General features: G+C 40.0%; 1 protein-coding gene across 3 annotated transcripts in view; it reads right to left on the bottom strand.

The window, feature by feature from the left end:
- The window catches only part of LOC122719512, a 234,108-nt gene that overhangs the window by 15,338 nt on the left and 194,099 nt on the right, over positions 1-24,671 (bottom strand). For all 3 annotated transcript variants that reach the window (XM_043945404.1, XM_043945406.1, XM_043945405.1), the window contains 9 exons: positions 19,523-19,628; positions 18,470-18,622; positions 16,733-16,870; positions 15,046-15,251; positions 13,377-13,643; positions 12,735-12,799; positions 11,238-11,442; positions 10,893-11,038; positions 10,321-10,449 (listed from right to left, as the gene is read on the bottom strand). In XM_043945404.1, the coding sequence (XP_043801339.1) occupies positions 10,321-10,449; positions 10,893-11,038; positions 11,238-11,442; positions 12,735-12,799; positions 13,377-13,643; positions 15,046-15,251; positions 16,733-16,870; positions 18,470-18,622; positions 19,523-19,628 (1,415 nt within the window). The remainder of the gene's footprint in view (positions 1-10,320; positions 10,450-10,892; positions 11,039-11,237; positions 11,443-12,734; positions 12,800-13,376; positions 13,644-15,045; positions 15,252-16,732; positions 16,871-18,469; positions 18,623-19,522; positions 19,629-24,671) is intronic.

Genomic DNA, 24,671 nt, shown 5'->3' on the forward strand with positions numbered 1-24,671 from the left:
GAGAGAGAGAGAGAGAGAGAGAGAGAGAGAGAGAGAGAGGAGCCAGATGGAACTCGAAACGGCGCGATATCACGGCGTCTTCATTCAGATAAGGGCCTCAATGCCTTAATGGGTCGACCTATCGAAACCAGCCACCTAACATCCTCCGCGTCTGCCCTTGTTGCATTGTACGGGCTGCTGCTGCTCGACGAGCGAGCATCGACCCGACAGATCATTTCGATATCTCTCTTCCTCCCTCCCCTTTGTCCACGAATTTAAAAGATGGAAAATTAAAATCGAAACTAAAAAAAGAGAAAGAGTCTCGTTTAAAACTCGGGGAGATGGACACTCGTGACACGCGGTTAAATCTTATTCTTTGTTAAAATCGCCCTAGGGGGAAGAAGGAAGATTCGTCGGAGAGATTTATACTTCTTATACTTTCCTCGATCTTTAGGCCGAGTTTTAATGAAACGTTATTACGGAGGGAATGATATTCCCGGTGGCGGCCGACCACCACCTCGGTGGATGAATTTAACTTGTCCGTGGAATAACTTCGCCCCGTGGTAACTTCGGATTCCTCCCTTGGAAATGTTCCTCCCTCGAGAAAGAAGAAAAGGGAGGGAAAAAAATAATAATAGAAAAAGAAAAAAAGAATTCGTTTCTTCGAAGAATGAATTCCTCCTTTGCGCTGTATCGCCGGAATCGTTATCCGACGAAATGAAGGAAACGATAGGTTCGATTGTTTTATGTAAACTCCCAGAAAACTCGATCTCGCGAAAAAACTAAGCAAAAACCGGGAGAAAACTTTCTTCTCTCCCCTCCGCTTCTATCCATTGGCATCTATTATTATTCTAGGGGAAGGAGGTGGGAAGAAGGGTTTCGATAGTTGGAGATGTAACGCGAGGCCAGGATCTTCTTTTTTTCTTTCTTTTTCCTTTTTCCTTTTTTCCTTTTTTTTTTTTTTCTTATCCGCGCCGACTTAATGGAGCGGCAAAGCGCTTTATCTGCGAATTTAAGAGAAGAATGAGTCGAGATGCTGGAGCTTGAAAAAGAAAATAGAAAGAGGGGCCCCTCCTCTCGCATCTCCATCGTCGTAGTCCCTGATAATTCAGGGTCGTGGGGATACGAGAAACGGTATTTGCCTATAATTCGACGCTCTGCTTAACAATGCGGATCGTTCGATTCACCGATCCCTTTCCTTTCTAAATGTTAAATGGAACGAGACGCGGGCTCGCCGATGCGAGAATCGAACGCGCGGCAACGGGAGACCCGTTCCGTTTCCGGTTCCGCCGTTAGTGACAGATTCCTTCACAGAGAATCCCCATGAAACTTTCATTCGGGCTCGAATTAAAAATTTCCAACGATCCACCACCTTCCCTCCTTCCCCATCTTTTTATTCTGTCTGTGCGAATCGAATATCGAATCGAACAGGGAAAGGATCATCTTTTTCATCTTTATAGTATTTAGTTATTTACACGAGTAATTGTAATTCTAGACTCGGAATATTAGGAACGAATAGAATCGAGTTAGTGAAATTTCATTTTCGAAATTTTTCGAAAACGAAACGAATGAGCTAATTAAGAATATTTGAGAAAATAATAATCTTCTTTTATTTATACATCCAATTTAACATCCTTGATTCGAAATTATTAATAAGAAACATTACTAAATAATGCTACGAATAAAGAGAATAAAGAGAAATTGAAATATCTTATAGATTCAACTTCTTCCATATATTATTTTAAAAAACGTTTTATTTATTATCATACCGTTTATATTTTTCATCGACCGAAAAAATGATAAATGTTCAAAATATGGAAATTATATGAATACTCGCTTCGAATCGAATAAAGTTCGTGTATATTATTCAGAAAAAAAAAAAAAATGGCGAATTTCGTGGAATATCGTGCTCTCGGCAATTCAAAGTACGATAAACTTTGTTCTTCGAGCTGTAATAGACATCTCGCTGTCTCTGAAACACTTTAAATGGATTGATCCCGTTTCCAAAACATCGTTTGCGAATAGGTTAGCGTTGGCAAACGATACCTCCAAAGCCATTCCCTCCTCCTCCCTGTGTCCGATTTATTCCTAGAGATTGGATAAATTCTCGTTCTCGCGCTTGTTGTTGATTCTCATTGGGCGACGTTGCCGCTGTGTTGTGGAGCAAAGTTTATTGGAACGTGCTTAATTAACTTTCCACCGGCGACTTGGCCGGTTACCACCAACATTTTCGCGATTATCCCTAAGCCGGCAAAGGAACAGATGAAAATTGTATCCATGAATTCTGTGGAGGCAGAGATCCAAAGCTCGAGAAATTCGAGTTGAAAAACTCGAAAGATTTTTATCTGTTTCAAACAGATATCGCGTGATGAATTGAATAGATGATTTAAGACCATGTTTCGTTTATAAATATCAGATGCATAATTCTTCACAATTTATCATTAAAAGAAAAAGAAGATGAAGAAATTGTTTTAACCTATTCCTTGAAAAAGAAAAGAAAATGATTATTGTTGTACATTAATAGAATAATAAAATGAATCCTTATTGAATCTTAAATTGAACGTGATTGAAAGTTGTAATAATAAATTGCATATAGAATATCTGATATAAATATATCTAAACATAGGGAAATCTCACGCTTCATATCGCCTCTCTCACGAAGAATACCAGAATAAAAAGCGAAAGAATGGAAGGAGGAACGAAGCAGCCTCTTAAACGGCGCATGGAAATTCAATGAAAAGTCACGAGAGGACCGAGAGATCGATACTTGGACGCGGGAGCACGGGGTGACCGTGGGTCGAGGAGGCATAGGTGCCTCTGTTGGCCGTCTGCCAATGCTTGCCTATCTATGTGGAACACCTGTGCTTGCTCGACGTTACCTCGATATTTTCGAACGAGCAACAAAAAGCGCGCGACCAACCCCTCCGTCGACACAGCTAATTTCGCAAATGAATTCGACGATGGCGCCGCCACCCCTCTAGTTGATCCCCTCTAGTAGAGCGCGCCTCCGTAAAAAGAACCGTCCATTTTTATTCTATCAAATATCCCTCCACGTCGCGAATTTTGCGAATCGATCGTGCCTCGAGAATCAACGAACCCGAACTACGAGATTGAAAGCCGAGTCGAAAGATTGTGAACGAGAGGAGTCGTAAACAGGAACGAAGGGCGAAGATTTTTTTTTTTTTTTTTTTTCCCTCGAAATACGAGATCGTGATTTATTATTTGCAGTAAAGTTTTATGATAGACGTGGATCGGTCATATCGCTGAGAGGTAAAAGTACAAGTTTTCTTGGTCGTTCCATTTTTATCCATCGAGCGAGGGATGAAATTTCACAAATCGAAAACAAAAAGCTTGATTCTCATTCTCGAAAGCTCTCGAATCTCGCCTCCTCGAAATTTAACTCGATCTAATTCGAGAAACTCCTCCCTTCCGTTAACAAATCTCTCCCGCAATGTTCAAAACGATACACTTTCCACCGAACTGGCTCGCTTTGAGACGAAATTAAATTATTTTTTTTCCCCTTTAAATGATAATGATCGGGACCGGAAGGTCTCTTCCATCGGTGATAACGATCATCCCGAGGCCAATAAGTCCGTTCAATTCTCTAAACTCGCTCTTCCCTCTTCAATGCCCTTTTCCTTCACTCTTGCCCTCCACTCCATCCATTTATCTATATATCTGCACGTAGTGCGCCATTCAACCGTCCAGTTTCGCGAGGGGATCGAAACTGGCTATCTCGAGGCGAAATTGGCAGAAACGAGGCCCCTAATCTCATCCAGCTGTTATTCAAACAGTCTCGATTCACGTTTGTGGTCCGATGTATTCCTTTCCTTTCGCGATTTCGCGTGCTTCTATGGCTTAAGAAATTCGGGATGGATGGAATTTATATTCGGGACAGAGATCTTCTAGCAGAGGGATCGAGTGGCCTTTCGACCTTTCGAAATTATAATTCACGATTTTCAATGGTGGAAAATTTTTCGTGATTTTATTTATAAGATTCGAATATTAATAGTCTGAATAAGAATAGTTTTTCTTTTCTTTTATTAGTTGTCTAAATCTTTATCTATATTTAATTTGTAGATTTCCACAAAAAGATTTCTAAAAGGGCAATAATAAGAAAGTAATTAATCTTACTTACTTTTGCGTGAGCTATTTAACGCAAGCTGGCGATCTATAAACTTGTACTATTTATATAGACTGTAGAGATCGTATACCTTTTATTCAGACTCGAGTATTTTGAAACGGGAAGAAGAGAAAGGAAAAAAGGAAAAAAGAAAAAAAGAAACAATTTCAAGGCAATATGAGCGACGAGTTTGCCTTGAAAAAGAGATCGACATGCACGGCTCAAATTAATTATAGCCGAGGTATAATTACTTTCGCGGAACGAAGGAATATTTTCCATCGAGCGAATTTCCATCGGGATTCCACTAACAGAACAGGTGTCAATTGCGTGAAATGAATATCAGCCTGTGCGAGCCCGTGTTTCAACGAGAACGAGTTTTAAATTAAAATAATGGATATTGAATCTTCAATGAAAATAACCCTTTTACGGTTGAGCGCGGGATAGTTCTCGGCCGATGAATAATTGAAAAATGCGATTTTGGGAAACCGAAACGAAACGAGCGATTCCGAAAGAACATGACGCCTCGAAAAATCGACGATATAGATATATTCGCTCGTGTATATGTCTCTTAGATGCTTCGTCTAAGACGTTTAACTCGAGAATGGGTCGATTTTAATATCTCAATACTGTTAAAGACCTGAAAGACCTTTGCCATTACAAAGAGATTTAAATCTCTCGTTTATAAATACGTATTCTTCCAATGGAACGTTAATAAATATACAATTTCGACGAGGTTGAATCTAGGTGAATAAATCAAACGAATTTTAAGAAATTATACTCGGCAAACTGTTGTGTTTGGAAATATCGATCTGGAATCCGAAAGCAAAAATTTTCAATCTGCAGAAAAGTTGTGATGTTTTTTTTCTACTTGTAAAATTTTCAGTGTTTTGAAAATTCTAGAACAATTTCGTTTCATATCATACACGTTTAATTAAAATATATATAATTTATAAACAGGATAAATTTATAATTAATATCAAGGATAAAAAAGCTCAAGATAAAAATCTTTAAAGATATCTGAATTAATAATAATCGTCTTGAAAGTAAAAATTATTAAATTCTATTAATTCTACTCCTTTCTTAATCAAACTAAAAAATCATATTACTAAATTACACTTAAGAATTCATAATTTAAAATCTTCGATCACAAACCTCTCGATGAATACGTAAAATACTTTTCTTTAATCTCCATAACAATCGATCCTCAAACACCCACTTACAACGAATTAATACTAAATTCCTATTCGACCTGTTTTTCCTATCCGTAAACCTTCGATCGAATCTGCAAAAAGGCGGTAAAATCGAAGCGATACTTGACCGGGGATAACCAATCGGCAAGGGTGAGAAGGTCGTCCCAGCCCGAAAATCGATTTACGGGAGTGCGGAAGCGTGTTTTACGACGCGGTCCACGCGCCATAACTCGGACCCGGTCGCTTAATTGCTTTATTAGAAACTCATCAGCGGGGGGCCGCGCGATGTCGAACGACACACGTCGGATTAAAGCGGCCGATCGAGGAGTCGGAGTTTTCGAGTCGAGTTCGAGTCTGCGGTTCGCTTTACTACCGCTTCTTGAGCCCGACACTTTGACCCCACCACAGGGGTAATTACACCGGCAGGGGTCGGGTAATTGAGTAACTGCCTCGGCTACAATCTGAGATACCCTACGTTTGTCGCTTTGTACGACGGGGTGAAACGGGTTATTTGAATAATATCTCGTCTCTCGATGCGGTGGAAAAAAATGTTACGTCCTTGGCTCGGTGTGGAAGAAGGAGGGCTCTATGAATGACGTTAATGATTATTCATTTGAGTGATTATTCGTGATAAAGCGTTTTTGATATGTTCGCAAAATGCGTTTATGGAAGAAGAAAGTCGATATGGTTTTTAATAAGAAATTTTGAGTTTTTCTTTTTTTCGAGGAATTTTTCATTACAGATTTTTCCATATGACTTTGAAGGTAAGTCAAAGTTTCATTTAAAAAGTCGTTCCATTTAAAAAAAATCATGGTAATCTCCTCCTCGTATTTACGTAAAACGTCATATCGCATCCTCCTTGAAATTAAAAAATAAATAATTTAGTTGATACCAAGATACTTTTCTCTGAACAACACGCTTTCTATACACACCTTATATATGCGACATCTTCTATCTCTCTCCAACTATTAATTATATTATGTACAATCATTATATACGTTTTCTAAGATTTTTTTTTTGCTCTCACGTGACTTCGAGAGAGAGAGAGTGAATGGTGGAAAATCGGGAGGAATTTTACTTGGAGGAAATCTCTCTCATCGAGTGCGTCGCTCGGCTACCGTGTAAAAACTTGGAAGCCGGCCATCGGAGATGATAAAAAGTTTTCGTGGCCGGGACCAGTTCGAGGTGGCCTCGTGATTGGTGCGTCTGCCAGTTTTTACGCTCCCCGAACAATTTCGTTCCGTCGAGGATCGGGCGAGGGGAATTCGCGGCACGTAGAGGACGCTTAGAGGAAAAACATTAAAAATCGCCGTCGGCGATATCCGCTTTTTTTTTTTTCTTTCTCTTCTTTTTTTAATCGCGCGTATTTGGCACGAGGCCAGCCACAGCCAACCTTTAATTAAAGATTTCGAAACGGGCATCGGTCGAATCGTCACGAATGTACCACCTATTTTCTGGACCCGATCTGATGTTCTCCAACTAATTATAGTAACCCTAAAAGGTCGCGCCCTTTAACTTTGCAACTTGTAACACCCTTTGCGCGCGGAGAGATAATTTCTCTCTCTCTCTTTTTTTTTCCTTTCTTTTTTCACGGAAACAAATAAACCGTGGAATTCTTTCGAATTCGATAGAATTCGGGAATCGAATAGGAGAAGCACGTTCTGCGAATTCAATAAAAAAGAATAGAAAAAAGAACGTGCACGCAGTGAAATGCGTGCAGAGTCGACGCGTTTTCAGCCTGAACAATAACGCGATATCCAAGCCAAGCTATTTGATTAAAACGGATCATTGGAGCCGATATATCGCGAATTCAATTGGAACTCGTTTCGGTCCCTTTTTGCGATCTCGCCTGCCCGAACGCTCGTCCAATTACGAGTTAGAAAGAAACCGAGACCCACCCCCTCCCCGACCCCTGATTTCTCTCCTATCGGTTATCCTCCAGGAAATAGACCCTTCCCAACGCGTGGCCAAAATACGTCCCTCCAATTTCCGGCTCGCGCTACTACTAGAGCCTAGGAAATCGGCTCGATCCCCGTCGAAATTGGGAGAAAGTCTCTTCAAACGCATTTCTACCCCCCTCCATCCACCCTGCTTGATTCCATTTCACTTTCACGGCGGCGAAAATTCCTCCTCCAAGTTCCAGTTCGACATCGTTAACCACTTTTCTTTCAATCTCGGATCCTCTATCTATCGCTTTTCGAGTTTATTGCGTTTCTCCACGGCTTGTTTCGCGGCCGCTCGATCGCGGGATTCGTCGCGTTTACGCGATCTATCGGCTATTATTTATCGATGACACGAATTCCGCACAGCCGGCGGTCGAAACGGGCGGGAATAATGGAGTGGAAATCGGGAAACGTTGGACCGCGGCATGCAAATTGCGTTTTCTCGCGATGCGCCCGATGGATCGCGGCGGCGAAATTCTCCCGAAAAAACTTTTACGAATCCAATATTTTCTTTTCCACGCGTGTACGAATTTTCTTTAGAGAATTCTACGAAATATTTCTCAACCGAGGTAGAAAGTCACTTTTGGGGGGAATAACATCCATCAACGCGATCTGTCCAAAGAAAATTCTTAACATAACGAATCCCCTTGTTGCGAGGAAAAATTACTTTTTAAGAATCACTCTTCATCGATTATGAAAAGAATACCGCCTGTCAAGGAGTTTCAATTCTCGCTTTAACTAACTGTTTCGAACACCACTTGGAAATGGACGGCGTTTAGAACGTTGAAGGGAGAACGCGAGGGAGACAAAGGGGAGAAAAATAGGGGAGTGGATTGTGCAGAGCGCGCCAATTCAAATCCGCGATCCCTCCATCAAATTGCAAATCGAGCGGCGCTTAATCGCAAATTGGAAATCGCCGCGGGAGCTCGTATGACCGACGCAAAATGCTCGGCGTTCGGCCTCTATCGGTACGGGGGAGAGGAACAAGGGAGGAGGGGGAGGATGCCTCCTCCCCGTTTAACGTTATGCGAATTTTCGTTGAAAAATAGCACGGCCCGGGGAAAAAAATGGGACTGGGCGAGAGATAAACACGCGTCCGAGTTGATTCGGTGAACGATTTGATGCGCGTGAACGAATACGATTCGGCGTACAACCTTTCGTGAATGATGAAGGACTTTTTATTGTAAGCACGATCGATCATCATAACTGTAATCTCATTTATAAATTTATCGCCATTAATTGGTCCAAGAGACACTTTATATGTATAGTGATTATTAGAAGTAGGCAGAAATCAAAAAAATTTCAACAATGATTCAATATCACTTTGTTTTGGAATAATGATCTAAAGTCTATTCTATAAAATTGTAAAGTCTATTCTATCAAATCATATTGGCGATATTGTTAATTTTACGTAAGAGATCCGTTGTTGGATATAAATTGTCGTTGGTTAGATTTCTCTCTAAAAACTTTGACAAAGAGGTAGACGAGAGAGAAAAATTTACCAATTTTTCACTTATTGGCTCGTTATCCTCCATTCGATCGGCTTATTTACGATCTCCTGTCGTTATTCGGCCAACAATTTATCGATCGAGAAAAAGTGAGCGCGCACTCCGCGGTCTCCGCGAAATTTCGCGACTACTCGACCGCGATAAGTGGTCGCGAGACCGCCTAACGAAATCGTGTCGCGCTTTAATTGCCTTTTCAATGCACGCCCTCCAGTGATAGAAAAAAACCCAGGCTACCAGAGAGAAAATGTTGCAACGAATCTCGCGTACGTAATTAGCATCGCTTGTTCGATTATAATCCCCCAACGCTGTCAATTTGAAAAATTTCATCTTCTTTCCCTTCAATCAAAAGTACTAACTTTTAATTCCGTTCTACTGTAAAAAATTCAACCTTATATTCTTGAAATTAGAAGGAGGAAAAAAAAGAAGAGAAGAAGAATAAAATAAAATAAAAAATAAAATAAAAAATAAAACACCCTCTCTTCGACGAAAAAATTCCTCGTAGGAAGTCGAAGAAATCGAAAGGGGATGGAAAATCAACGAGTCGGGAAATCAGATACGAAAGAGGGGATTGTTGGATAATTTTTGGGGAAATTAAGGATGGCGTACCGGTTAATTAATCGCGATAATCACTCGACGAGAGGGGTGGCCGACAGTCTGGCTGGCTTTCCTCCCCTCGAGAGATCTCGGGGTTTACGAGCGGATCGGCCGAAAGAACGGTGGACAAGGGAGGGCGCGAGCGAGAGAAATGAAAAGTTCTGTAAAGTTTGATATCGCCCCTTTGGATATACAGCACGCACTTCCTGCGCGTGGCACGCACACCGCCGCGTAAACACGAAACCGGCCCTTTCGTCGCGAGTCGAATCGACGCCGGGCACGCGAGCCTTTCGTCTCGTTGTCCACCATTTCCCCCTTCCTTTTCTTCTTTCTTTTTCCCTCTACCTTTTCTCTGCCCTTTTTTCACGCACCGATAACCAACCGTGAACTTGAACATCGTTTTCGCCAATGAAATTTTAATTAAGGTTATATTATCCACTCTTTGTATCAAATTTCCTTCCTTGTGCAAATATTATTTGAAAAAATGTAAAAGATTAATTGCTTATTGGCGGTTATCTTCGTTATTTTTAATTCCTTTAGTGGCTATATTAATTATTATCCTGATTCAAAAATACTGGAAACAAGAAATCATTCTTTCAGTCAAATCATTATTTTCCGACTTACTACGGAGTCCAACAACTTTCAATCGAATATAGCCCGATAAGTTTTGTCCGGGAAGAGACAAAATGATAAAATGTCGGGAGAGACTCGAGGGTGGGGCGGTTTCGAAGTTCGAATGATAAAATTGTCGGTCTACGCCGAGCCGTGCCTCGCGGCTAATTCAATAACGCGTTACGTATAAAACGGTTGACGAGTGGCCAAATAAAATGGGGGGGGGGGGTGCGGATTGAAAAGCCAGGGGCTGTAATAAAGTTACCGTTAGGTCCGGTGGGCCGGGTTGAGTTGGCCGGGAAATAAGATCAGAATGAGATGCGAGAGTTCACGAGAACCGGGAGAGTCGTTTCTATTTGCAATTTACTCACCTTGACGCGCAGAAGGTGCTGCAGACTTTGAGCTTGGCTGCTATTTAAGGGTGGATTGTCAGTCCCGAGACGCGCCACTGCAATCACGTTCTCTCGGGTCGCGTTGTACAGGAACAGCGTGCACACTGTCTGCAAATAAAATGTGAAAAAAAAAAAAAAAAAAAAAAAAAAAAAAAAAAAAAAAAAAAGAAAGGAAAGAAGAAATATCGTATATATATATATATATGTCTTGACGTCATCTCCAACGCTATCTCGCATTATTAAGTTTCGCCTGGCGAGCGAGACCTGGTGTTTCCTTTATATTTCCGATCCGTCTCTCTTCTCTCGCCTCTCGAGATTTTTCTCGTCCCCCCCCTCGCGTGAATACTTGACGGCCCTCCGAGGGAACGCAGCCGGCTTAAAATTCGTTCGATCCAACGTTCAATTCCTGGAGCCGGATCGAAACAAATCTTCTTTCGAGTTTGTGAAACGTGTCGCGAAATTTCGATTCGAGAAGAGAGATGGCGGATTGATTGAAAATATCGGATCGTGTATATATATATATATGGTGAAGTAAGAGTAAGACGTTTTACCTGATTGTTAACTTCTTCTCTCATGAAGTTATCGAGGGACGACACCGCGTCGAGGACGGTGAGATTATTGTGCCGTCGCAGCAAACTCTCGTCCTTTTCGCTGTAGCCCAGGAACATGAAAACTCCGTGCGGTATAGAGTAAGCGTCTGCGGAGACAATTCGAGAAGATTATTATAAAAAGCCTAAAAGTTGTAAGGGAGAATTAATTACTAGATAGTGTATTATATACGTGATTATTATACGTGAAATTATGTAGTTATCTCGTCAATGAAAGAATTGATGTTAAATATTCTAATTTAATTGGGATGTGAATCTGTTCGAACGATATAAGGATAGTATATTCACCGGGTGATGGCCGCATGCATATGAAACGACCGCTATAGCAAAGGCAGGGTCCGCGATGCGCCTGATACGCCGGTGCTTCGTGATTGTAGAAGGCGAAGTCCGTCTTGCAGGGCGATGAATCCACGCAGATCGTGTTGCAGATCAAAACTTCACCCTCGCCGCATTGGCACAACTCGGAACATTCTGGTTCATCCTCGCGATACAGCTACATACGAATCGAGCATATACGGATTGGTTTCAGAGTATAAAGTGCATAAGCTCGGATTTAAATCTTTTTCACTCGATCCTGACGATTTGGCTCTACGACTCGTTTTTTCTTTTTTCAAGATGAAAAGGATCAAAGTCCAGGAAGATGTGTTTCGAAATATTAAGGAATTTACTAATAACGAATGATTGAAATGATTTCTTTCTTCTTATTTTTATATGTATATATATATATATGAATTATATGAATAATTTTCAAAATTTCGACGAAGAGAAAATTTAGGATAAGGATTTTCCAGATATTAAATCCGGTAATTTTACTTGTTATTTTGAAATTGATAATTGTAATGGAACACGATAATCGGGATACACGGCGTACCCGTTTTAAAGATGAATGACCCAGCTTCAAAAACATGTACACTGAATGTTAATTATCGCCGACGTTAATCGTGCCACTTCGAATTAAACTTTTCACTCCCCGATTCGACGTTGTTGTTAATTCACGCACATCGATCGGCGAGATAATGAACTTCCCTGGATTCGCAATTTTTTTTCATCGCGCGAAACGGCATTAAAAGCTTGTTTATTATTTTCGACCGTGTTTCTTTTATTTTTGCACCAATTAAAAGGCTTTGCCGCTAAGCGTTCCGAGAGAACCAAACTCTCTGAAATCCTGTACGCGTTACACCGCGTACGCGATTAAAACCAGTGAAACCGCACAATGGATATTTTTTTAACAATGTTTGATTTTAATAAATGGTATCAAAGGTGAACAAAAAAAGCAATATAAACGTACGGAAATTGTTTAACGAATTAACAAAAGGATATTTTTGAATTATTTACTATACTCTATTCGATATATTTTACATAAATTTCAACGAGAGAGAGAGGAAAAAAAACGGAGGAAAAAAAATAGCATTTGATATTGTATCCCAATGTAACGTATAACATATTTTATAAAGCTATACTAAAACTATATTTTTTAAGCAAAAGACTTTAGAGATAAGTTTTAAATCGATTCTTCGGCATCCCATTAATCAAAAGTAATAGTAAAACTCGATCAAACTCTATTAAAATTCTATTAAAATTTAAACTAAATCGCTTCGAATCGCTAGAAAATCGAAAACTCCTGATCTTTCTCTTCAATAAACCCAATTTAAAAAATAACGATTGATTCAACTTAATTTTCAATCTTTCATTCCCTACATCTTCCTGAACGTTCTCCCCGATCCGTTTCCCGAATCGTAGCTTTTCGCCCGATCGGACGCGAAAATACAGATTGTCGAAACTCACCCTCTTTCCTTCGCCCTCCCTTATGTATTGGTGACTCTGCCTCGGCCTTTGAACCACACAGAAGCCTATAAAGAGACACGCGTTTCAGACAGGTACAACGTTTCCTGGCAAACTGTTTTCCCCGTCTCCTTTTCTCGCTCTCCCCCACCCCTCCCTCGACCCACCCTAAAACCGTCGCCACCCTCATTCCTCCATAGTTTCGAATCTTTTCTTTTTACCTCTGGTGTTTCAAACCACCACCCACCCGCCATCACCGTGCCTCGCTTTGTAACGTTCGACGCACGCCAAACGGGGCGAAACGAAAATTCCTCGTCGTGTGTGTGTGTGTGTGTGTGTGTGTCCTGTGAACGGAATCCCTCTTTTCTCCGCCCGGTTCAAACGGATCAAAGAAGTTCCACATTTTCCACAACACATTTGCACGCATCCACCACCCACGCGTTCCTCCCCCCATTCGAGGAGTCCCATTTTCAATATCCATTTCCTTCCACCCAGATTTTGGGATTTCTTATTCACCCTCAAGTAAATTCCAAATTGTTCGAAAGGAGACGTTGTTCGAGTTTTTGGAGATAGAGAGAGGAGACTGGTTTATATATATATATATATATATATGTGTGTGGGAAGGAAACGCGTGTGTATACTTACGAGGCGGCGTAGTGGTGGTGGTGGTGGTGGTGGGTGTGGTACTAATGGTGGTGCTGCTAGTGGTGGTGATTTCCCAAGTTTCCGTGGGTTCGGTGGTTGTCCACCTCGTCACTTCCGGTATTTGATTATCCTCTACTTGCTCGACCACGGTTGTGACCGTCGTTGTGCTAACCGATGGCGACTTGGTCGTTGACAAGACGGTAGTCGTCGTTGTCCTCGGGTAATGATGGTGTTTCCTCCTCGCGTGGTAATCCTTCTGGGACTCGACTGGAAATCATCGACCAACAATTCTATCTCGATCGATCGTTTTGAAATTTCTTCGCGAAACGTGAATTTTCTTCTGCTTCTTTCAACTCTTTTCGCGACGAAAAGAAAAGAAGAAGGAAAAATGGAATCGAAAGATTTGGAGAGACACACGTAAATGTTTAAATTTTGTAAATAAATTCCACGCGATTTTCGTTGGTCCAGGTTAATTTGCATCAATCCAGCCCGTTTGCATCCAGCGAAAGGAGGGCGTCGAATTACCTCCCCCCCCCTGTTCGACCTACATTCCTTATCAGAGATCGACGAAAGACGATCGAGGCGACGATCGATGCGGTTAACACACGAGGCATTGGATGCATTCTCGGCCGAGTGCAATTTCTTCATATCTAAATGACTTATCTGCCGGCTGAATGCCGGCCATCATCAGGTTCTGCTACACGACTACGAGGTAACAGATGTAACATCGATAAAAGGCCCTCGTTTCGCCCCTTCTTTCGATCTGGGGCGCAATAGCAATTCGAATCTCGATGATCGTTCAAAGACCGCTGTAGATCGTGAACGCCTCTAACCATGGATAAGTTTTACCATTTCCATTCTGTGTCGTTTCGTTCTCTTGCGAAAAATTCGAAATTCCTTTGTCAATCCTCTTTCACGATATTAAAAGCCTTTCTTTTTTTTTTTTCTTGTAAGAAGACACAACGTTAAATTAACCTCGTTAAAAGTTATTTTTTAACAAACGACAAAGCAAGAAAATTATGTAGCAGAGATATAAAAATTATAAGTAATCGAAGATTTTACGAGTACGAGTAAATAGGGTAAGAATCGGTTGCGACTGTTCGTCACATTTTCCGATAAACGGGCGAATTACATGTTACAATCTGAAACAAGGGTGGACGATAGAAATGAGAGAAGAGTAGAAGTAGAGAGAAGGAATCGGCTCTGTCATCGCGGAGATATTAATCGTTCCAGATATTAATCACCGTACGATGATGCTTGGACATCGTATTGTCCCGAATGCTTCGCTATTCTTCTCGAGCAAAATATTTAATCTTAGTCTTAATAATTTTATCGCGGGTAATACACGGGTTCCTGCTCGAAACTTCTTTCTGAATGATCATCACGTTGGCCTTATTCGAAGGTATTACATTTATATCCAACCGTGATGAATCGTATCCGAGACGAATCATTCTATTTCCACGTGAGCATCTTCTTCAAATATTGACGATACTCTCACTCAGATTAATATATAATATAATATAGTATAATATATAATATAGTATAATAAAATAAATTTATCATCGTGATTTGAAGTGAGTTATAAATATTGTGAAAAAGGAGATGGAAATTTGTTGTATTACGAATTAATTTTAACGGGGAGGGGAAAAGAATTGAAAATTACGCTCACCCACGCAAGGATTGACCCAGAGGAGCCTCTGCCATCCCAGACAGTCGTAAAGTTGCGTGAGCTCCGTCCCCTTGCACGCGCAGTTCGACCGCAATTCCGTGCCAAGGATACCCAGCATCGCTTTCCTGCATTCCGCAGTTGGACCAGCACACTTCTTTGTCACACTATCCACGGCGCAATTTTGCTCGTAGTACTCCAATTTCGCCCTAAGCAGCACAGTAATTGGGTTGAGCACGTGGAATTACTCGTTAGCGAGTGTTAAAAGTCTAATATAAAAACCGACCGTCTCTGAATATTCGACAGAGAGACGAAGGTAAAGAAAGGAAACCAGCGCTTAGAAATTTCAATTTGAAATGAAAATCGTACGAATTATCTCTGTCTCCGCAATTGATCGAAAATTTATTTCTCGTGGGAGAATTTAATTGTTTAAAAAAAAAAGACTCGTTCGAGATTCTTCTTGAAGAATCGTCGACGATCGAGGATTTTCGATGATGATTAATTTTTATGTTTATCGGCGGTGCTTCGATCGCGATAATTAAAATGCGATAATTAAAGTGAGTTCATTCACGGGTTATATAAGTCTAATTATAGATTCGGTCGAGATTTCCCTTGTTCCCTTATCCTCCACACGCGATAATCATGATAAGTGACGGGTCGTATAATGAATTATTCGAGCAATGGACACGAGTGCAGAATGGATAATACTTCGTGATTTATCGTTCGATTACGATTATTGTCCTTTAAACAGGGTTCTCGTTGTAAAAATTACAACGAAAAAGAATATTCAATGTGTTAAAAATTCAAGTGGTAGTGGTGATGATAGATCGATTGAAATGCCGCGATACGTAATTCAATCGTATCGCAAACGCAATCGACAACACCGATGCGCCCCAATATTTTCATTCTCATAAACGTTCCCAGAGAGGCGCGCTATTCCTTTTCAATTCGAAATTTTCAATCGAGTTAATCAATCGGCCCGATTTTAATTAGACCCCGCTAATAGATTGCCGATAAATAGATTCAGCCTTTTCAACCGATCTCGCCTTTGAATTTCTACCGGTTGATGATATGGATCGTTCGAGCGATCCGGGATCCGAAATGTTATTCGAAATTTCAACGCGGGCGGCCGGGCCAACGCCTTTTTCTTAGTAATGAAGTGTTTCATTACTAAGGCAAGACTGGATCAAGCCACGTCTCGTTGACTCGCAATTTAACTTTCAAATTGAAACGAGCACTTCTCTATGGCCAAGGCGACAGAAAAAGAAAAAGAAAAAGAAAAAAAGAAGAAGAAGGACGTTTAATCAAAAGATTTATTCAGATATAATCTAGTCGTAGTTGTCGCGCGCGATAAGCGATCGAGTAAAATCGCTTTTCCCCTTTCGAACCACGAAATTATCATTAATTCATCGAGAGAGTAAAGAGATTCATTTTACGATTCAAGTTAAATAGATTTTTAAACAGAAATGGATTAAGATTTAATTTTTTGGATTTGTAAAAGTTGGAACTCTTGAAACTCAGAATACTTATTTTTTTCTTTTCAAAAGTTTCTCTTGGAAGGGTTTCGAATCGCAAGTAAAAAAAGAAAACTTTTCAAGTTTTCGATCCAATCTTGGCCATTTTTTCGAGACCATCTTGGCTCTAAACTGTTGGAATGATTAATTAGAACGTCTCTACATTCCTGACATACTTGCATGCTTCGTGCTCCTTGCAAGCTTCCGCCAAACTGTGACAGGTCGGCATTTCCGCGCCCTCCACTCGCTGCGCGCAGGCAGGATGCATTTTTTCCTGCGCGATTATACACTCGTCCTTCTTTCCATCCGTTTTCCTACAAAAGAACGAAAAATCCATTGTTATTATTTTTTACCCCACGCAATCTCTTGGATCTCGATTCTCGAGCGAGAAAAAGATTACCGATCACTCGTGAGAATAAAAAGAAACGGATTCGATCCGTCAACGGAGACAGAAAAATTTCCTTCGTCTCGAGGATTCGAATTTTAACGAGATAGCTCGATTAAACGAGACAGACTGTCGTCTTTCCATCGACATCCCTTTATCGAACGTAATAAAGAAGCGTTTTTCCAACTAATTCCTATCCATTTAATTAGTCGAAACTCGAATCAAACGAAATCCTTGCCCCCCTCGTTCAAAAAAACCCCGTGAATTTTACACGAGGGCGGCTCTAGAAGCAAACGTTCCCCACACTGCTGAATGAATGATCGCGTCTTAAACAGTCGTTAAAAGCCAACAGTCGTTGAACCCGACCTGAGAATACGAGTTTCCAATTTGTCAAAGGGGGCAAGGCTGGCTGCAACAGGACTCATCCAATATTAATAAATTCCGAGATGATACCGATATCCCGTGGCGGGGCGGCGGGACAAAGGAAGAGGAACGGGATTTCTCGGGACAATGAGCACGAAGAGAGGAGAAAGAGAGAGAGAGAGTCGTACGAGGAAAAAGTTGGCGGAGAAGATGAGGGGTGGAAGGGAGGGATGGCCGAGGAAATGTGAAAGACGGATAGAAAGTTTCTGCATTGTTTCGCGGGCAAAAGCCACTTAAAAGTTAAAGGAGCTTCCTTCGAAAAAGAAGTCTCGGCTGGTTGCTTGGCTCGCGCGAAGGGATTAGAGATGCAGAACTCGGAGTATTTCCGGCGCAACGACGGTTCTTTGTGAGAGGGGTGCGCGCTCTCCCTCCCTCTCTCTCTCTCTCTCTGTCTCACCCCTTTGTCTTTTCCCTATCACTTTTGCCGCGAGTTTACTCAGGATTACGGGAAACGTACAAAGACGAGCGGCTTTAATTGAGTCGAATCCCGAGCTCTCGTGTTTCCAGAGAGACCTTCCATCCCTTCCTCTCCCCCCGTGTTCGAATAATCGTTTGAAATTCCACGTATTCCGCTTTATCCCGATTTCTCTCGGTTTAAGGACGACGCGCTCGTGCGATGAGAAACGGCAATCGTTTCATCGTTTAAGTTAAGTTGGAATCGAGTGACCAGGAAATATCTTTTGATTGGTATTTAACGAAGGCGATCGTTCGATCTCCTTTCGTTAATCACGCGCGAAATTAATTATATCGGAGGAATTCATGGCGTCTGATATTACCATTAATTGTTTTCACCGATCAATTCGCGATGATATTATATTATCGTATTTGGAACGAAAGCCTTTCTTGCTCTCCCTCCCCGTATTTCATTCGACAATAAAAATAAAAATCTCGACTCGGATTGGTCGAATACGTTGCAAAAATTCTCTCTTGGGTGAGAGAAAAGCCTTGGGTGCGAGCGAAAAAACGATTTTCCACTATGCGTGTCGTGGATTTATAGAATTTTTTTTTATTCTATTTCGTTGTCTCGATGACAATCGAGCGATCGGATAGGGAAAGATTGCGAATTTTTTTTTTTTTTTATATTTGTTATCTGTTTATGTCTCACCTGCACAGGCAGAACGCGATCTCGACGGAGTGTTTATAGTTGGCGGATTTGTAGAAGTTTTGCAACGCTTCCATGCACTCGTTCTTCGCGCAACTCGTCGAGTCGCAATGGTTCAACACCGGCTCGAGAAGCACCTTGCACTCTGGATCGTTTCTGGAACGAGAGAAGAAAGGTGGTTAGGGGAAGGTTATGCATTAATCATCGGAAACTTTGGCGATTTCGAAATCAATCATTGGAAATTAATTCGAATACGAAATACCACTCGAGTCCAATGAATTTAAAGAATTCATATTGTTTGTGTTCAACATTACAAATTTAATAAAAGTATCAAAATTTAATATAAGAGATTATATACAATATATTTACATCTATTTATATTCATTTCTGATTCTGACTGGATAGATTATACTATAATTAAATCATTTCTATATAGACAGTATATTAACAAATAAATGATAAACAATACGATGAATATAAAGAATTCATGTTGTTTGTGTTCATTAAATTTAATAATGGTATCAAAATTTGAGATTATATAAAATATATCTAAATCTATTTATACTCATTTCTGATTCTGACTGGACAGATTATACTATAATTAAATCATTTCTATATAGACAGTATATTAACAAATAAATGATAAGCAATATGAGTCCATGAATATGAAAGAATTCATGTTATTTATGTTTAATTAAAAATTTAATAATGGAAAAATCAAAATATGAAATTATATAAAATATATCTACATCTATTTATATTCATTTCTGGCTCTCACTGGATAGATTATACTGTAATTAAATCATTTCTATATAGACAATATATTAACAAATAAATGATAAGCAATACGAGTCCAATGAATATAAAGAATTCATGTTGTTTGTGTTTAACATTACAAATTTAATAATGATATCAAAATTTGAGATTGTACATAACATATCTACACATATTTATATTAAATAAATATAATTTTTCCAAAACTTTATACTCATTTCTGGCTCTCACTGGATAAATTACATTATAATTAGATAAAATGACAAATAAATCATCGCTCACTTGCAAGCATTGTAAGCATGATGGCAAGTGCTCGAGAGGACGATCTTGACCGGTTGCTGTATCTTATCGAGATCGGAGGAGGCGGATGGCAACACCAAGGACGTCTCTGCGAAAGAAAAAAAATATATATTTTGTTGACAAAATTATCCTTAAGGGGATTTGCACGAGTAAGTGAATACTGGTGTTATGGTTGGAAGTTAAAGATCCTGGGAATACGGACAAATGGTGGAGGGTGGCCAACCGGTGATTTCGGAGGTTTATGTACCCGCACGACGACGTGTCGCTTCTTAAGGGAGAATGGAGAAACGTAGCGTCGAGTTGGAAGTTCACCGAGAGAAGAGTAGAGGGGGTTTGTTTATAGCTAGTTTAGAGTGCTAGCTTTAGCCGAGTGACAAACTTATGCTCATATGTTGCGTTAAATTTAACGCGAGTCCCCTTAGGCTCTCTCTGTTAACGCGGGAAGGGGAGTTTGCGATTCCTCGCGCGACCCATTGGTAAAAGAATTTAGACGGGGAGAGATAAAAGAATTGTTTGCACGGTCGATCCGGAAGTCGAGGTTGTCGGGAAGGCAAATGATAAATCATTGGGATTGGGAGTGGCAAAAAGGAGCAAAAAGGAAGGACTTTTAATGGAGAATCTTGAATATTTATCGGCCGATATTTATCCCACCACTTAAAAATAATCGTCGAGAATAATTGTTTATTTATGCAAATAAACGGCTGTTTGGTTTTGCGGTACGATGCTGGAATTTATGAGACTCGAGTGGCGGCCCGTCGAAAGAAGCGAGATTAGGAGAGGAGGATGAATAAAATATAATCGCCGTAAAATAAGGAAATTTTCCTCTCCCGTGTAAACGATCTTTTATCTTTTCTTTATTGAAATGATATTGATGATTAATAACCGTTTGATTAATCGTATGAATATAATAAACACATTAGGATTATCTCTAATCCTTTTTTTTAAAATTAAAAATATTAAATCGAGTACCTACAATCCCTATATATTTTTATTATACACGTCCAACGAATAAAATAAAAGTAATATTAAGAAACGAAATTTAAATCGAAGAATTTTTCTTTTTTTTCCGTTCATTGCTGATTTAATGCCCGTTTTAATCGGCGATGAATATCCAAGGTTGGATACCCGTTTTACCCGTGGAGGTTATCCATCGAAGAGAAAACCATTCCAGCCAAGGGACCAAGATAGAGGAGTTGAAAGAAGGATGAAACGAGGCGGGTAGTAGGAAGGATCCACCCGATGACGAATGTTTGGCATCGTTAACCAGCCACCCTCGTTCGATTGATGGAGTCGGTAGTCAGGGTTAACGACCCCGGGACTCGAGCAACCCTCCTTGAATATCGTCGGAACACTGGCCTCTCCTCCCTGCGAAAAACCACTGAAACGGGTCTTAAGAGGGGTGCAGCCTACTCGGATGACTGGCCATAAGTCAGCCGTAGCGAAGAGCATGCCTTCGACGCACTTTATTAAGACAAACGACCCGGCCGACATCTTTCCGTTCCTTCTGTTCCTTCCTTCCTTCCTTCCTTCCTAACCGCCCCCTTTAATCGCCACCCTCGAAATCTTCGTTACAATGGGTGCTACACCACCCTCTCTCCCCGACCGTTCGACCCACCTTTAAGTGGCGTAAAGAGAATTCTTCCGCCACTGTTTTAGCGGTAGAATCCGGTTTCCTTCCTGAAAACGTGTTCAATTGGTTGAACCCCACTCGAATACGAGACGAATTATCGATTTTTAATTTAATTACATCACAACAATTTGATTTTGCATTAAACAACCGTGGTCTAATTTATTTTGTATAAATCAAATTGCATCGTCTTGTAATTATTCTGCGTTAAATATAGTATATCTATGTGTTGAATATATAATGAATTTTCTATCGAATTGAAATTGAAATTACTTTTAACATGTTCGTTAAACTTTTTGAAACTCTCAAATATCGTGGCTTTCGTGACGAATGTAGAGATTCGACTCGTTCAATGAAGCGATAAAAATTTACAAAAGTCAATTTCTTGTTAATAAAACTCGAACAAAATATCGAGCATTTCGGTTGAAGGATTTAAAGAATTGTGCGGAATATTATAGCAATGAAAGGAATTACGAGGCGATAAACAACTTATCGAATCGATCGACTTTCCCAAAGAAAGTAAAGAAGAAAATTCGAGCAAAACGAGTGAGAAATTTTAAACGGTCGAGTAATTTCGCGAAAAGTCGTCGACCCGTAAAAACTTCTCACTTTCGCTATCGATATTTCTCCGTCGAGGCAGAAAAACGCCAAGATACAACAAGATCGAGATCGAGACACGTGATGTGGTTAAAATACGATAGCAAAATCATACGTGAAAATCATTTCACCGGCTAAATCTGTTTAATGAACTAGCTTTGATTCCTCTTCTCATTTCGAAACTGTTGTTAAAGGAACTCCCATGAAACTAGAGATCGCAAAGAAACCACTCGAAACTGAAAAGATCGTGGGATTAAGAAACGGATTATTCGAAACGTTTGAAATAAACGAAATCTAAATTTAGATTTTTATCAAGTTCTTTTCTCTTTATTATTTATATCTTTTATATTTTTTTAGAATTCTCATGATTTCGTCATTTCTGAATACGATAATCGAGATGATTATACTAACATCAGAATTAATATATAATATCTTGAACGTTTCTAATTATTCTAATTTTTAAAAATGATTTTGAGTCATTTGAAGAAACAGCTTTTAAAAAAGCGATTCTTTTCGTGGAAAACTGACTTGGAACTTATTAATTTTCTGACTGCCAAATATTCGAATATTCCATAAATCAAAAACGAAAAACCTCATAAACTAAATAACGAAAAGAATTCTCGAATTATTTCTCGATAAATATCGAATTATCTTGAATTAATTTCGAGAATAACGATGAGGGGGAGGTTCCGTTATTGATAAATCGATCTCTTAAACGCGATTCCCGAAGAAAAATCTGACTCGAAGCAGAACTCTGGAAGCAATATTACGATAATTTACGAGCCGGAATAAAAGTTTCCCGAATATATCAACGCCAATAAGAGTACAGGTCCCATTGAAAATTCCGCTCCCGAGATAAGGTCGCTGTATAAATTCATTCGGGATGGTTGGAGACGGAGGATGTTGCCGAGACACGGCTCTCTCTATCCAACCACGGTGGATTGCCTCCATTGATATTCCCGCAGTTTTGGAACGGGTGGCTCACGTTATGAGGGAGGTATGAGTGGCATACCGGTGTCGAATCGACGACACCGATCGATCTGCCTAAATAAAGTCGTCTTCTTTACGTCGTTCCACGCCTTAAATATATATCTATGCAAAATAGTTTTTTCCATTAAAGTCGTTAAGACTTAAAGGATGTTCTTGAAAAGCAAGAGCGTTCAGAAACAATCATTTTTGCCTATTTATTTCGATAAACGCTTATTCGATATTGCTTAAAACTTTCCTCTTCTCTTCCCGCGTGTCAAGAGAATTCTCATAAAGCATCCATCAAGTTCACCAAACAATATCGATCGGCAGAGGTATTCCTAATAATTCCTTCCAAGTCCAATTAACGTTTGATTCTCTCCACAGCCTCTCCCCGCATAATTTTTCCCCTTAATTGGTTCTCCAAGCGTCGCGCGGCATCCATCGTCCAATTAAAATGATCGTTACGAGTGTCGAGAAAAACCCTTCCGCCAAACAAACTCCGAAGATTCTTCGCGAGGGGACAGGTCCCTCGATAAGGAGGAGAGAGGAGGAATATCAATCGTGGCAAGTCGTGGGAGGGGACGAACGCGGGTTGAACTCCTCAGCCTTGATCGCCAACAGATTCCTCTAGTTGGCCGGAGAAACACAGCCAATTCGAAGCGGCGGTAATTGGAACCGGTGTCCGTCTGGCTGTTGAAGAGATCGATGCCGTGGCCCGCCCTGTATCCCGGGAATCCTTCGAACCTTTCCTCCTCGGACGCAGCAGCTGCAATCACGCGAGCCGAAACTCGACCAGGATATCGTTGGCAAACTCGCGAAAATCGGTCGCCATCGATGAGAAAGGAAACGCGTTCTCTCGATTGTTGTTGGATTATTCGAGGCTGCAGTTAGATTTTGCAGATATTTTTGTGGTAGAATTATTATCCCAGAGATACAATGGGGAATTTGTCAAGATGAATCTCTTAGCAGGAGTGCAATATAATTTTTACGAATTAATTTTGGACTTGTTTTTTTTCTGATAATTTTATTATATTTAAAAAGTTATTTAAAAGGCGTTGACAATTGAATTTTTAGCGTAGAAATTTGTTGCCTGTAATGTCTGCTCTGTGAGATTGATAAATATTGAGAATTTTCCCTTTTTCAATGCGTTTAAAACGATGCGTTGAATAAAGATAATCGCCAAGTTGCGAAAAAAGTATAAAAAAAGAAATCGATTTTGATTGAAAGCGTTTCTAACGCTGTATACAAAATTTCTTTTGAACATATCTTGATATAAATAAATAAGTATATAAAGAAAGAGTCTTGGAGAATCTAACCATTCGTTTTTTGATTGGAATTAAGCAATATCGATCATATATTTCATTGATATATTTTAGCAGAAATATTCTGATTAAACAACCACGAAAACCGAATTATAAAGTTGATCGATGAAAGGAGATTATAATTTATTATAATTGATCGATAAACGGAAATAAACGAAGAGGAATCTCGTACAGATTCGATTTCTTCTTCGTCGAGAAGAAGCAGAGAATTTGATGAAGAATTGAAAATCGAAAGAAGAGCAAACAAGGGTGGGAAAATTTTTACACGTGAAAAATCGTGCCGATTGATGTTTCCGTCATGTTGGCAACAATTCTGTGTATCTTGCGTCTGTTTGCGTTTTCGCATGATTGTAACGTATATTTCGTGTGTATCGACTAATTAGCACGCCACTAATAGCCAGAAAAATACGAGGCAGGAAAAACGCGGAAAAGCCTCAAAATGATCGACACAATCGGGATTGTCTCGCCGATTGTAATCGCGCGTTCGAAGTTAATTGAATAATTAGGCGATCGGTGTGAATTGTTCGATGAAAACTTTGTGGCGACGCGAAAAAAGGAAAATAAAAAAAGAGGTAAATAAATAAAAATAAAAAATAAAAAAAAAAAAAAAAAAAAA

This window comes from Apis laboriosa, unplaced genomic scaffold, assembly GCF_014066325.1.
Source record: "Apis laboriosa isolate Shangri-la unplaced genomic scaffold, ASM1406632v1 scaffold79_cov154, whole genome shotgun sequence".
In the NCBI taxonomy this organism is placed as follows: domain Eukaryota; kingdom Metazoa; phylum Arthropoda; class Insecta; order Hymenoptera; family Apidae; genus Apis; species Apis laboriosa.